Here is a 14,781-nt window from a genome sequence, read left to right on the forward strand (position 1 = left end):
TAGAGATAAACGTTCTTAAGTATTATATATATATATATATATATATATATATATATATATATATATATATATATATATATATATACGTAATGAATTTAGTATTGAATTTCGTAAATTTTTTCGTAGGTGATTCGTTTATTGTTAAAGATAGTTTGTTAACGCTCTATAGCCGTACTCAAAAATGATATTAAAACCAAAGAAATAAATTTATGCACTTCAGTGAAAGTAGAGAAATAATTGCATTGAATTCTTAATTTTCCCGACGATTTCGATGAAACAATAATTATAATAATAATTATAATAAAAATAATAATCTTAATAATAATAATAATAATGATTCAACATATTTGAGTCCATTTTTTTCGCATTTCTGATAAATTTATGTCATTTTATTAGAATATTAGAGTTGCATATTTGATGAAAAAGAGATATACATCTACATTTATTAATGTTATTTTCTTTGGCGATAGAAAGTTTGTTTTCTTATTTAATAAAAGAGAACTATATAGTTTCAAACGCGTATAAGTCATATCTCTCAAGCATTCCTAGTCATTCTGTAACATTTTCAAGTTGTTAAATATGGCTAATAGTAACATATTCATGTCAAATATTTATCTTGACGAACCTTATATGTATATGTACAGTATCGAATAATGTTGTTTCCTGACAATTATTTTCTTTAGATTGTGACAAATAGTTGAGATAATTAAAATAAACGGTAAACTTATGCTCTATTTGTCCCTTTTCATTCTCTGATGTACAAAGATAAGATACATTTTGTGTCTATTGAATTGAATGTACTAATAAGAAAGTGATGTAAGTTAAAGAATTTACTTCTCAGTTAAATGGAAAAGACTTATAATTATGAAGATTCATAATCAGTTATGCATATTACGAATAGATATGTATTTGAGAAAATAAAAAGTTAAAATTCAATTTTTTCATTCTTTAACTTGCATCACTTTTGTTTTTTATGATTCTTCATTTTTAAATATAATCATTTTTGTACAAAAGAGCTTTGTATCTGTGCTCTTATAGATTTCATAAAATCATCCCTGAGTATGAAAGTCCCGATTCGTCATTTAATTAAAGAATATTGTTTTTGTGTCAAGAATAATATTATTGAGATAATCGAAAAAATAATATACATCTATACCTTCTTGCACATCCGACAGTATGCATACAAAGTAGTGCATGTAAAGTTGTACCAGTAATAGTTCGTTAATTTAGGATTTTAAATGATCACGCGAGTAGTCATATAGAAAAGACGTACCTATATATATGTATATAATACGTACCTAAATATATGTATATATTTTTGATGTGTATGCTACATCGCTTTTATTGACTACGTCTGCAGTAATATCCCAGAATTTTACATTTTTCACAAAGGTGTTGAGGATGTTCTTTACTTTGGTCAGATACGTCTAAACCGTCAGGCTGTTCTAATGGTCTCTAAAAGTAAAACCACAAGTTAATAATATATATATATGTTTTGTTTTTTAGGTAGAAAAAAATGTCCACGGAAAGGAAAAGGAAAGTCTGTTGTAACATAATTATTCGATGAATCCGCTCAAGTATTTTTGTACAGCAGTCGACGAGCCGGAGCGCGACTATGTAACTATAATTAGCTTTTGCCCGTTTTCTTATACATATCTACGATCATAATACTTGAAGAAAATAACATGACGATCGTGTTGATATAAACAATCGTGATACTATGTCAGTTAATTTGAAATTCTTAAGATCGAGACATTCATTATGGGAAATTATCAAAAAATTTATTAGGACACTCTTACCTGTTTATGAGGATACACATTAATATGACATTTCATGCATTCTTGACCCATATTAGCCCAACTATTGCCCGACATCCATTTACGTTTACATTTTGGACATTTGTATTCTCCAAAGCATCTTTTTTTTTACCTTGGTAAGGTGTAAGACCTTCGCCTTTTGGACGAGCCTAAAGTAAAAAGTTATTTCACATTTTAATCAGATGAAAAAAATACTTTCTTAATCAAAACATAAGAATAATTAGTTTATCATTTATAAGTTTTTTTGTGTAATATCCTATTTAATAAAAAAAAAATAGCGCGTACAAATAAGTGCGCATGTTTGAAGTGAAACTTCTTGATCGCAGGTGTCTATTTAAATTCGATAGATATATTAAATTTACAACAGATATGTATCTTATTTTTTAATGCTTTCAGTCGTGCCCTATACTCCTGAGTAGATTCCCTTTCAGTTTTCGGTGGTGGTTTGACTTTTTGTTGGTTGACTTGAGCTTTACTCTCCTTTGAGAGTTGAGAAATTTTTTTTGGTATCTTGAGATCTATAAACAATAGAATATATATGTTACCATGGAAAATCGAGATTGGAGAATGTTAAACTGAGCTTGGTATATGTCCGAAATATTAATGTATAAGAATATACTCAAATATTCGATATGTGTTGATTTTCAACCATGTGAATTTTGACATTTTCCAATTTCGGTTTTTCATGGTAACGTATATATATATATTATATATATAACTTGCTTAGTAATAGTATTTTATAATTATTATCTAATAGAACACACTTTTATATATATATATACTAGAACTTCTATATATGTATTATTCATAAATGAAAACCAGGTTTCGGCTGCGATTTATTATTCATCTAGATTTCTTTTATGCTTTATCTGAAAAGGAATACGTGGATAATTCTTCAAAAATTTGAGTTAGCCGTGTGGACTGTAATTATGAAAATAAATTATGATATATACTTGGAGTGAATAGAATTGATCAATTAGGCGGTTTTTTGTACATTGGATGCATATCAATACACATTGTCACTAAACATCTAACAGTGTCTTCAATTCTCTCTTAAAAAGTAGTGCATGCGAGCTTGAAGCATGAATAGAGAAACTACGAAGCATTCTGTCTTTCATAAGAAAAAATGCACAAAGAGAAGACTGAAAAATAGGCAATGCTATGCATAATATGCTTCGTTTCTCTTACTTGCATATGAATTCTATCTAGCGTGCCTAAAGAAGTTTCACTTCAAAAAAATCGAGATAAAATCATATTACGATTTAGTTGAATTATAAATAAAAAAATATCATGTGTATAGATCACACGTGTTAGAAGTGAAACCTTCTTAAAACCAAACTGAGAGAATGAGTAGAATGCAGAGTATCAGGAGTAAGATAGTTATAGGATTTATTTATTATAATATTGTTACTGTATTTATCAAAAGGCACAGTTTTTTCCGTTCGATCCTCTCCCATGCGTGCCACGTGACCTACCTATCTTAATCGGCATGAATTTTAAACGTCAATGATGTCTAATTTGTTGTAAAGTTGGTTTTCTCTATTCGAACTCAATACTATTAATTATTAAAAATGTATTTAATTTTAAATATTAATTTAATATTTACTGTACAAGCTCCATTTTTCCCAGCTCCCCTTTATTAAGTAGAAGGTGCCGACCGTCATCCGCAAAAGGTTTACCTTGTCACTAGATAGGTATAGTATCAAGATGATATGAGTCCACGCTTCGTAGTATACAGTCACACACAAACACACACATATACAACGCTTAGTAGCCAGGAATGGGGACTACGAAGCAGTGCATAAAGAGGAGACCGAGAATAGGAAAAACTGTATAGCTACATTCTATCTCATTCTCTCGCAAGCTTAATCTTATATGTTTGTCTTTTTTTCTCTTCTTACTTAGTATCGTGGCTGTTTCATCGTCGCGTTACATTTTTTCAAATCATCCCCATTCTAAAGAAGTTTTCACTTCAAAAAACTAATTATAATTAGAAAAGTTATCAATAATTAACCTTGTTGTCAACGTAATTGGAGGAATAATCGATTTAAGACCACGTTATGTAAAAATGATAATTTAAAATTTAAATAAAATATATTAACATTCGATGTAACATTAACGTATTACGATTCAAGTCGTGTATATACATGGAATGTTTTGCAAAGCAGTATTCCTGACGTCATCAACTTTAGAGTACTCGTTTGTTGTCTCAATTAGCGCTCAATTGATCGTCGCATCACGCTGTTACATCAAGGCACGCGCTTCGTTCACGAACAGCCATGAATTTACGAGTAACGTGTAAGTTTCGAACTTTCTCTAGATGTTATTTTGAAGATAAAATGAGATGCAATAAACATCACGATCTTACCTGCGGGCAATCTTTGATATAATGACCTTTTGTAAAACACAAATGACACAAGTACGTAGATGGTGGCCTCTTTATTGGTTTTCTATCTAACAGGTCCAATTCAGTAAAATGTTCGGCGAGATCACCAATACTATCGGCTAAACTGGCACCTATTGCTCCGGAAGCATTCAAAGTGTTTTGGTGTAGATAGGTTTGTGAGTTTGCTGTCGCATAACTGCTCCATATCGTAGGTACAAGCTTTTTCTTGAACAATAAGTTTATTCAAGAGTTTTGGCAATTTTTTACTAAATAATGTAAAGCTTTTTATAGATAGTAATGATAGGTAAAAGTGAAAAATCATTTGAGATGATTTACCTGATCAGAAAGTTGTGGCGAGTTTTGATCAGTGATCGCCAAATATACCCAATTCAACAGGTGAGGCTGATAATGAGTTTGCTGTAGCACTTTTTGTCCTTGACTACCGACGCTATTGATAGTACCTAGGCCAACCTGAGTTTGCTCCTGTAGTTGCAGGTGCTGTACCAGTGGTCTAGGATGGCAGGTAGCCATTTGTGTCTAGTTAGTGATCACAAGTTTGATAAATTTTACCGTTTTCGATAACGCCGGTCTAACCGGCTTAGTTGAATTTTCGTGTGACGAACGAGCATTGCCTTAAAAACAATTTTTTGAATTAGCTCTCTTTTTTTTTCTCTCGGAGAAATTGTTTCTATTATTTATCATCAATATACCGAAGTATTATATTATCCATTTCATTTCAAACGAATTATAATTTTGTCTGACTTGCAATAGAAAGTATAAACGCGTATTACTACTATCTAACTACTAGTCTCCACGAAATTTCCTCGATGCTCGAAGACTTCCACTATAAGATCACGAAGCTTACATCGTATTTTTAGAATGTTAGCTCACTAAAAGATCGTGAATCTTCATCGAGATGTCGAACGTGAACGACGCTCAACAATTGACTCGATTTAACTCGACTCTTTTCACTTTCTTCTCTCCTATAATATCTAATTAAACGAATTCTATTAAAAAGTATCATACGTGTATTTTTTTTATTACTTCATAAGATTCTTCACTTTAATTTTTCACTCGTACTTCCCTCTCTCTTTTTCTATATATATATATATTTTATTGACCTTCTCTTTAATAAAATGTTTTTTCTTGAAAATTAGTATTTACCACATCACTAGAACTCAAACGAATTATAATCGTCACAAGTTTTGTCACAAAATTATTTTCACATAATCTTTGTCCACTGTCAAATTCGGCTTTTTTTTTTAACGATCTTTATCATACATTATTTACTTGTATATTTCTCGAAAAAGACGTGATCAAGATTTATCGAATTGATCCAATTTGAACTGAAAATCTTCTTCGACTTGGCACTCTCGTTCACTCTGCTACCGTCTTTTTCCCAGTACGCGAACCAGTAGAAAGCCGTACACTCATTCTCGCACACATAGTCGAAGATCCCCGCCATGTGGTGCATCTATTTCAGTGCTCGTTTTCACTCGCTACAGCCTATTGCTGCTAACAGATACGCCTTGAACAAATTCTGAACACGATCGTGCTTCTTCTCTTACTTTACTCTCTTTCTTCTTATGTTAGTCGTTTTTTCTTATCCTTCACATCTGTAACTTTTTTCTTTCTCATTTCTTTGTATATATGTACGTATATCAGCGATGTCCATCTGGCAGTACGAGAAAAAAATTAATATTTTTAAATAAGAATTTAAATAAACGTCTTTGCTAAACTAAATTCAAAGTTAAAATGAAAAGAAATGTGTTCTATATAGAAAACTTGTAACAGCGGAGGGCTGTATTATGGCGGTTTTAAACTTGTTTATGCATTCATTTTTGACGTGACATTTAATTGACTTTTTGATTGATAAAATGTTCACAAAAGAAAAAATGGCCCGCGTACTAACTAACATAAGAGAAATTGAACAACTCTGATGTATATGTCAGTGATGACATATTATTATATCGAAACATCAATTATCTGAAAATTAATTATTTGAATGACCGCTTATTTGAATTTACATAAAATAGTCACGCATGTTTGTATTTCAGCTATGTTTATATTAAGGTTTACGTTATGGGACATGTATCCTTGTTGCTGCATATGCCCAAGTTAAGATGAGCCCTAAAAGATATAATAGTTTAATCCTAAAGGATTAATTTCTCTTTATTCTTTTCATCGTAATAGTAGGATAGTATGGGTTCTTGGTGTTTATATGTGTAGGCCACATGATGAGATCAGTTCCGCTTAGGTATAAGACAAGCTAACAGTCAGAGATAGTTTTTTCCTTTGTCAAGTAAGCTTATTGTTAGACTGACAATGATAGTTCGAATTCAAATCGAACGTTTTTGAAATATATATGCGTGAAGTATTAAAAATTAACTTTAGATCATAAAATAGTTTAGTTTTATTATTGTGTTTTTCAGTAACCTCTTTCTTATATTCTCTTTATGAAAGATTCATTTTTATAAATAATAATGGTGAAAAAGAGAACGCATTGAACGATTCCTGTAAAGCACGCGATCAAAAAGCCTTTGGCAAAACCACAGACGGCAAGTCATTGAACTTTCGTCCATAAATAGTTTACAAATTCTATTCGTGTTAATCGATTACGGGTATTCGTTCGAGAAATTGTGATTCGAATGTATCGAGAACGTCATAGTATCCCTTCGATTTACTTCAGACTAATCAGGCGTAGATCGATACGATTAAACCTTTTCAAGCTTTTTATTACATTTAGTTACAGATTAAGTACTTACTTGTTCATAACTTTTTATATCGTATAACCTTAAAAATTATTATACATTAAGGTGATCATATGTATTTTCTGATTTTAATTCCTATCAAGGACATTTAGGGTCAAGTGTGAAAAAGAATTAAATGAAAATCGCGAAGAACATCGAAGGAACATTATCTGGATCTATAGGTAATTATCGTTTGTAAGATACAAATCAGAGTTGAATATTTTTGAAAATTTCTATAGAACTGGGAAAACATAAGATTGTATCTTCCTACTTTCTATGAATCTAACACCTCGATTAACAGACGAGACCTTGGAAAAGTTTCTGGCATTCGGCAAGTTCGCTAGGATTGACCTTTTATTCGAGCTTACGCAAGGGTGAACTTCGTCAGTGATTTCTCGGCACGCAAAGTTCAGACGCTCTTTAGACATTCAAGTCTCGCTCCAACAAGTTCCCTCTTACGTTTACCTATCATCCATTCCCCTATTAACGTTGAAACGAGCACTTCATTTCTTTCAAATTTTATCCGAAAGCTACGTTGCTCCAAAGGATGCAGAAGATGAAAGAATATATGTACGATTCTATAGAAAATAATTTGCAAAAGATCGTGACTAATTTAATTAGAGAAAGAAGAGGATAAAGAAAAGAGGTTAGGAGTCTAGGCCGTAACTATTCGTATCATCCTGTTAGTTTATCGCTCTTGGTACCTCTTTTACTCCTACCACCTTCACCCTTAAAGCATAACAAGCCTCCAACGGCGAGTAGTTTAGCTATTATTGACGAAAACAGACCCCCTGCTCTAATTGCGAGCCGATCGATAAGCATCGATGAGAGACTCGTACAGTACCCTGAGTAGCAGTTGGAACTTATCCTTGCCGGAGTTTACTTCGAAGAAAGTTTATTTTGTCTTTTTTTTTTTTAAAGAGTGATAGATATTTTAAAAAGTGAAAATTTGGATTTCTTATACTTTATAAGTTGTTCGATGTTGCTTACAAATGAACAATATTTTTCTAAGAAAATTTTCTCTATTCGTTTCTTATTTTATTTTTATTGTCTTTTTCTTTCTTTCATCTTGCTGCGAAGTTTCACCTATTAGGTGAACGAACACGTGTTTGTTATCGGCAACGATCGAAAAGGATTTTCTTGATACTTTGCTACGTTCATCGCAACCTGTGGTTCATTTATTTTCTTTATCTTTCTTTTCTTCTCTTCTTCTTTTTTTGCTCCTTTCTCCATTTCTTTTTCCGACGTTTCTAGAAAGCAGTGAGTGTTGTTGTCATTGTACGAGAATTAAAATTTTTCTTTTCTTTTCTAAAGTTTCGCTAATGAATTTAAGATGCTTGTCGATGATCGGTTGGATAGTATACACATTTTAACATGAAAGAGTAGTTGACAAATACAATGGATAAATACGAGAATATCGAAGTTGTCGGTGAGGGTAGTTATGGTGTCGTAATGAAATGTAGACATCGTGAAACTGGCCAAGTGGTAGCAATAAAGAAATTTTTAGAAACGGAGGAGGACGTTCAAGTTCGAAAATTGGCTCTTCGAGAGATTCGGATATTGAAGGTAATTAGTTGCGTTCATTTGTATCAAACTTCTCTAATTACGATAGATCTATCTAATATTTTTTTTAAATTAAATTCTTCTTTTCGATGTAGAAACTGCGTCACGAGAATCTTATTAACATGATCGAGGTGTTTCGCCGTAGAAAAAGATTTTATTTGGTTTTTGAATTCTTGGATCACACTGTTCTCGATGAATTAGAAAAAACTGGCGATGGTCTCGGAGCAGAGGTCTCAAAACGTTACATTTTTCAAGTACTTCGTGGTCTGAATTTCTGTCACAATAATCACGTGAGTGATCAAGCCTTGATTAATGATATTCTTTTTATATTGCGTAAGTTTGGATGAGATTTTAAAGGACGATGATTAATTTTTGTGAGAAATTTTATGATTTTTAAGAAGACATGTTATACTAATTTCTTATTTCAGAATAATTTGTATTTTTATTGTTTTTTTTTTAATTTTTCCATTGGTTTGTCGAATTTTTTTTTTATACAATTATGAGATTTAAAAGGAAATTAAACTTTAAGGAAAAATTTCTATATCTTTACCTTCTATTTCTTTTCATTTCACGTGTCATTCATATTCCACGTTGATTAAAGATAACGTTTAAAGATAAATGCGAGATAGATGAATGAGTTAATTGAATACTGACCTTGTTCGATGCGTAATGAAATAAGACATTTTATAATAATTACTTGAATTATACATGAATGATATCATTGTAAAAATTGAATAAGTAATTTAATATTCACGATCGAGTGCATAATGAAATTCAAATTATAATTGATTTTTTATTAATTTAGTAAATGTTGGAAAATAATATTTTTCAATAAATTATTAATAACAATTAAATACAATATAGGTTTAATAAATATGTCAATTTTACAGCGTAAATAAAATACATATAATTCTTAACAAATTTTTTGGCTTTGACGTACGATTTTGAATGCAGCTAGCGTGACGATGTTTCTTATTAATAGTCATATGGTAGAAGCAACAACGCCAACAACGATTAGTTAAAGACTCGTAGAAATATTTAGAAGGTCTCAAATATACATAAATTTAATATAAATAAATGTATGATTTACAATTGGAAATGTAATTGCTATTGCTGTTACGTATTAGAAAAAGTAAAAATTCAAAACTTGTTTTAGGCAAAAGTTTTATTAATTGAAGTTCTTTTATTCAATTTATCTTATAACAATCCGTAAACTTTGCTCTTATTCTATATGTTCGCTCTAATTGGTATAATAAATACATTTCGATTATATATATGTATATTGAAGGAAGAATATCTATATTTATTCTGTAATAACATAATTATATAAATTTATATTAAATGAAATATTCATGAAATTGATTTTTTTAATTATCAACCCAATTTCTTGTAGAGAAATAAAACAGAACAAAAAACGGATCTATTTTTTATTGTTAGATTATGCACAGGGATGTCAAACCAGAGAACGTTTTAGTTTCGTCGAATGGTGTGATCAAACTTTGCGATTTCGGTTTTGCACGATTGGTCGGCAGCTCGAAAGAATCCTGTACCGATTACGTAGCGACGAGATGGTATCGTGCACCAGAACTGCTCGTTGGTGATACGAGATATGGCAGAGAAATAGACGTTTGGGCGGTCGGTTGTCTTTATGCTGAAATGATGACAGGAGAACCAATTTTTCCAGGCGACAGTGACATCGATCAACTTTATAGAATCACTAAAGTCTTAGGTAAGATTTGAGAAATAAACTGATAATTAAATATTAATAATTATTTTGCTCATATACAGGTAGTCTTGGTGGTAAACACCAGTCGTCAATTGGACCAAGCAATTATTCTAAACAGTCATTACGACTTACTGCTGTCGATGAATTCATGATTTTTCAAGGATCATTAACCTTACGAAATCTCTTTCCTTCATGGAGTTCAGTGAGCTTGGATTTTCTTTCGCAGTGTCTTCGTATGGATCCAGATACTAGGCCTAAGTGTTCCGTTTTACTGCATCACCTTCTTTTCCTTCAGGACAATTTTAGTGTGAAATTTCTTGAAGAATTACAGAAATGTATCGCCAAAGAGTCAAGTTTAAATCCGTTTTCGAAGAAAAAGATTCAGGATCGAAAAGCAAGCATTCTTTCGGTTAAACCATCTCCAAGAGTTTGTCGCAGCAGCACTGGCAGGTATACATATTTTATTTTTTTCAATTATAATCATTTTCATATCTTTTTTTTTTACTAAACAAGTCGAATAATTTTAAGGTGGCAAATGACTATTTTACACGATACGAAAGAATTACGCAATAAAATAGAATTTGATAGAACTATTAAATGTGAAAAAGTACAACGAACTGAGAGACCATTGGCTTCGCAAATCAATCGTCCGCGAGAAGTTTGCTACTTTGGTCCTGTCTCCGTGATACCAAATACGACTTATATACGTAGGCTGGAGCTTAAAGGTCTTCAAATAGCAAATTCGAAGGGTTGCACTTTTCCAGCCTTAACGCCGAAAGATTCAATGGAAGCGAAAACAAGTGGCAAAAGAAAGAGGCTGGATTTGCCTTCTGTAGATCACTAAAAACGTACGTTTATTCCTTAAACTGTTTTCTTTGCTTCATCATGACATTTCCGTTGATAGAATGATGATTATGAAATAAATACGTAGTACGACTGGTGGAAGTAGTTTTAATGCAAATTTTATATAATATATTATCTATATATTAGTAATAACATATAAAAGGACTTATTTTATATTTGATTTATTTTAACACATTGCCGCAAATGACGATCTTTGTATATCTGAGCACGATCGTCAAATTAAAAGTGTACGGCAACGTGTTAATTAATCGTCTAATTAGCTTAATTATTTATGAATGCTCACGCGTGTCAACTTTTGTCTTTCATAGAAATAATTTCATGATAAAATTATTTTCGCGAATATGTAGATAATACTTCTGTTTATTTAATCAGAATGTTTATACATTTTTGGTCAGTATTTTATAAAATAAATTGTCAGTATATATGAATATTTTGTTCAGTAAAAATTATAATTTATAAGTATTTTAAATAGATAGTCAGTATTTATAATAATAGCAGACGTTGCGTCAAGGTTTTATCAGGATAACATATTGATACATGGTGTATACTGATATTTTTCGTATATATTTATTTTTTTATAAATACTGACCGAAAATATTTAAAAATACTAACTATTAAATAAAAATCCATAAATAATTATCAAGATTATATTTTTATCGCTATTAAATACATGCGTGCATTGTTTTAATATATTCTATTCTGTAGCATTCGATTGACAACGACAAAATACGAAATGATGTTGAACGATCTGTAACAATATATGTATAAAAAGTGCGAACATGTATACAATTTTGGCTGTTGTTGAGTGTGAAAAATTAGAAATCATTAACGAAATTATCACTTTGATAAAAGGTTTGAATGAAAAGTAAACATTTTATTTTATATTTCTATAAATTGTAAATAAAATGAAGTATTATACGTAATACGATTATATGCGGATATATTTGTAAGATTTCTTTATTAATTTAGAAACTTTTATCATAAAGATGGGAAAGTTTTGATCTATAATGAAAAGTGATAGCTGAAAAAATGAAATTGGCATCATTAAAATTGCTTCCAACATAATATTGAAAATTATACGAAAAGCTAGTTGAGGATTACTTTAACGAGGCGAAACGCAGCATTCGGACATAAACGTATAAGTTTCCTGACCTGATCTACTTGCATAATATAGACGGCCAAAGTTCTCGACTGTAAACGTGGCCAAGAAAACTCTAGTGAAATACTATACGAAAGAAGACGACTTTTTATAATTCAGTATTTTTCGATTGACACTTTTTGTTAGCTAATGTATTTAGTTTATATCGAATCTGTAATTTGAGTATCTACATAGATTTTGAAATTTAACGTCTGTAATATTTTAATCCCGAAAAGTAAAAATTTATTTCAATTGTAATTTCACTTTATTAGTGATAGCTTTTAATAAGAAGTAAAATATGTCAAAGTTCAAATTTCGCGCATCATTTTTCTGAGAAATTTCTTGAATATAATTTTTATAATATTATATTCCTCTATTTAGAAGTATGTTTTATAGAGAAACATTCCGAATTGTGATTTTATTTATATATATTTTCGAATGATGATATTAAAATAGTATGCAGAGCTGATTTAGTTATTGTGCATCCAGTCTATTACTTAAAAATTTGAAATCTACATTAAGCTTGTAATTTTATAAGAATTCTATTTCATATTATAGTAATTATTTCAATAATGGTTACAAACATGCACATTTCATTTTTCACTTGATCCTCTTATCGTGATAAATTTATGAGTTTATCTTTCTTCTTCGTATATATGGATTACACGTTAAAATTACGAGGCAGAGCCATCTATCGCAGAATTCTCAAAATACGAAAACATCATTTGGTACAATTTTACAGATATTTCTATGATGTGAAATATCAATTTGTCAAAATTTCAAGAAAGCAAAATATTTTCGAAAATTTACCGTAGGAGTGATTTTTAATTTTATTCTAGAGAAGTATAATTTTGAATAATGTTATCTCAAATATTTTAGTTTCACTACTTCCTTCATTTTCTTGTAACGACTTGCATGTACTCCTTTTCGGGATAAATGAATATACTGGGCGTATCGGTATATGAAATTACAGAAGAAAATTACCAGCCGCTCTATCGGACATACTATAATTCTAGAATTTAAGAAGAAGAGTTAACCAATGATGATATCCGACTATATTCAGACATGTAATTTGTACGTTCGCAGTACCATTTGAGAACTGGCTAGACATCCCTTATCCTAGAACATGGGGATAGGTCGATATGGTTTATAGTGCTACAGTATTATCGTACGAAGCGAGCCACGAGAGAGGTTACTAACCCTCAATGCAGGGCCGCATTCGCTCGTTGGCTAGGCACTTATTTTTTGACAATCTTTGACTGTATTTAAATCTACTATTGCTTGTATATAAGTACGTAATTGTGTGTCCTTTTTAAAAAACACAAATAACGAAAGTTAGTAAATCGTACAAGTGGTTCATATAATGGATATTTCAATAGGTCTACGTATGTAATATCAATTTGAAAGATTTACGATGAAATTTACGATAACTATTTGTTTTGATAAAGCGTCTAATTAATATTAAGCGAAAATTTGTTAAGGAATATTTATATTTTAGATTACGGCCAGATATGACAAGCGTGGGCATTAAATGTTATAGATCATGAACATGATCTAAGGATAAAGTATAAAAGGTATAGGAAGAAGAATTAGAATTAGGGAATGATATAGGAGGTTCTATTTATATCTCGCTTCGATTGAACACTCACGCGTTTTCTTGTTACGTGGCTTTGTAACTTGCATTACCGAGTCAAGCGAAGCCTATGCATTTTTTATTTCGGCTTACTTTAAAGCATCATGTAAAACAACCATCGGTAGACACGAACAGGACGCTTGATTATCATGTAAAAAATGTATAGAGGAAGACACCTGAACGTATTTCGTGCGATAAATTCGCATCATTAAAACTTCATTTACTCTTTCAAGAATTTTTGTAAAATATTTTTTACTTGAAATGTTTTAATGTCTCTCTTAACATAACATGCTAATAAATATGAATTAATAATATGAGTTGATATATTAGATAGTAAAGGTAAATGTACATATAATATACGCGCGTGAACGCGTGTGTGTGTGATTTTACTCACCTGACTTAATTTTCGGTTTAGTTTTCGTCTGTGAAAAGGATCTGTGAGTTTTGAAAGGGATATAGGGAGAAATGAGGAGGACAGGAGAGATGTGGGGATGGGGAATGAGGGAAGGGGGGCAGTGGAGAGTGTTAGAGAGGAGGAAAGGGGAAAGTCTGAAAAGGGTTGCAAGGGGCAAACGGATGACACGTTGGAGAGGAAGAGAATAAGAGGGTGGTCGATAAGAGTAGTTTTTGACACACACGACGAGTGTACATTTTTAAAGGGTCTTTTTATTTTCCATGGAATTTCATCCATCCTTGAAATATAATGAATATTCCGCAAAAAGGACAGATAGATATATTGCGACGAGTGTGACGAGAGGATAAGGTTGGATCGCTGGTAGTGAAAAAAAATAACCGACCGCTCCCTCGTGTTTTCCGGTATTATATATATGTATGTATATAATATATATAACGAGCCGGAAGTAAAATGAGAAACAAGAAGAAGAAAGAAAAGGAAAAAGGAAAG

The 14,781-nt window shown here is 31.1% G+C and overlaps 2 protein-coding genes across 4 annotated transcripts; one reads left to right on the forward strand and one right to left on the reverse strand.

The window, feature by feature from the left end:
- Positions 1 to 65: 65 nt before the first annotated feature.
- On the reverse strand, positions 66 to 4,734 carry LOC107064308 (zinc finger CCHC domain-containing protein 24). The gene is given in 5 exon segments (XM_015316852.2): positions 66 to 1,455; positions 1,800 to 1,925; positions 1,928 to 1,966; positions 4,186 to 4,428; positions 4,540 to 4,734. Coding segments are annotated over 5 exon segments (717 nt in total). The 3' UTR covers positions 66 to 1,341.
- LOC107064307 (cyclin-dependent kinase-like 4) lies at positions 4,279 to 14,194 on the forward strand. Of its 3 annotated transcripts, none has more exons than XM_089178385.1 (6): positions 4,279 to 4,415; positions 8,287 to 8,519; positions 8,612 to 8,806; positions 9,954 to 10,245; positions 10,305 to 10,692; positions 10,771 to 14,194. In XM_089178385.1, exons 2-6 carry the CDS (start codon positions 8,352 to 8,354, stop codon positions 11,084 to 11,086), a joined length of 1,359 nt encoding a protein of 452 aa, XP_089034511.1. In that variant the 5' UTR covers positions 4,279 to 4,415; positions 8,287 to 8,351; the 3' UTR covers positions 11,087 to 14,194. The 3 variants fall into 3 exon arrangements, with proteins under 3 accessions (XP_089034511.1, XP_089034510.1, XP_089034512.1); XM_089178384.1 differs by having other exon boundaries at positions 4,282 to 4,415; positions 8,268 to 8,519; XM_089178386.1 differs by lacking the exon at positions 4,279 to 4,415 and adding an exon at positions 8,075 to 8,213.
- The last annotated feature ends 587 nt before the right edge of the window (positions 14,195 to 14,781 follow it).

Source organism: Polistes dominula, unplaced genomic scaffold (genome assembly GCF_049000335.1).
Source record: "Polistes dominula isolate Pdom_NZ unplaced genomic scaffold, Pdom_raw_medaka contig_77, whole genome shotgun sequence".
NCBI lineage: Eukaryota > Metazoa > Arthropoda > Insecta > Hymenoptera > Vespidae > Polistes > Polistes dominula.

What these genes read in the sequence shown, in the direction of transcription:
- LOC107064307 (XM_089178385.1), top strand. Translation starts at nt 8,352, where the DNA reads ATGGATAAATACGAGAATATCGAAGTTGTCGGTGAGGGTAGTTATGGT. An exon ending in GAGAGATTCGGATATTGAAG is followed by an intron (nt 8,520 to 8,611) that starts GTAATTAGTTGC and finishes TTTTCGATGTAG; the next exon opens with AAACTGCGTCACGAGAATCT. An exon ending in TAGAATCACTAAAGTCTTAG is followed by an intron (nt 10,246 to 10,304) that starts GTAAGATTTGAG and finishes GCTCATATACAG; the next exon opens with GTAGTCTTGGTGGTAAACAC.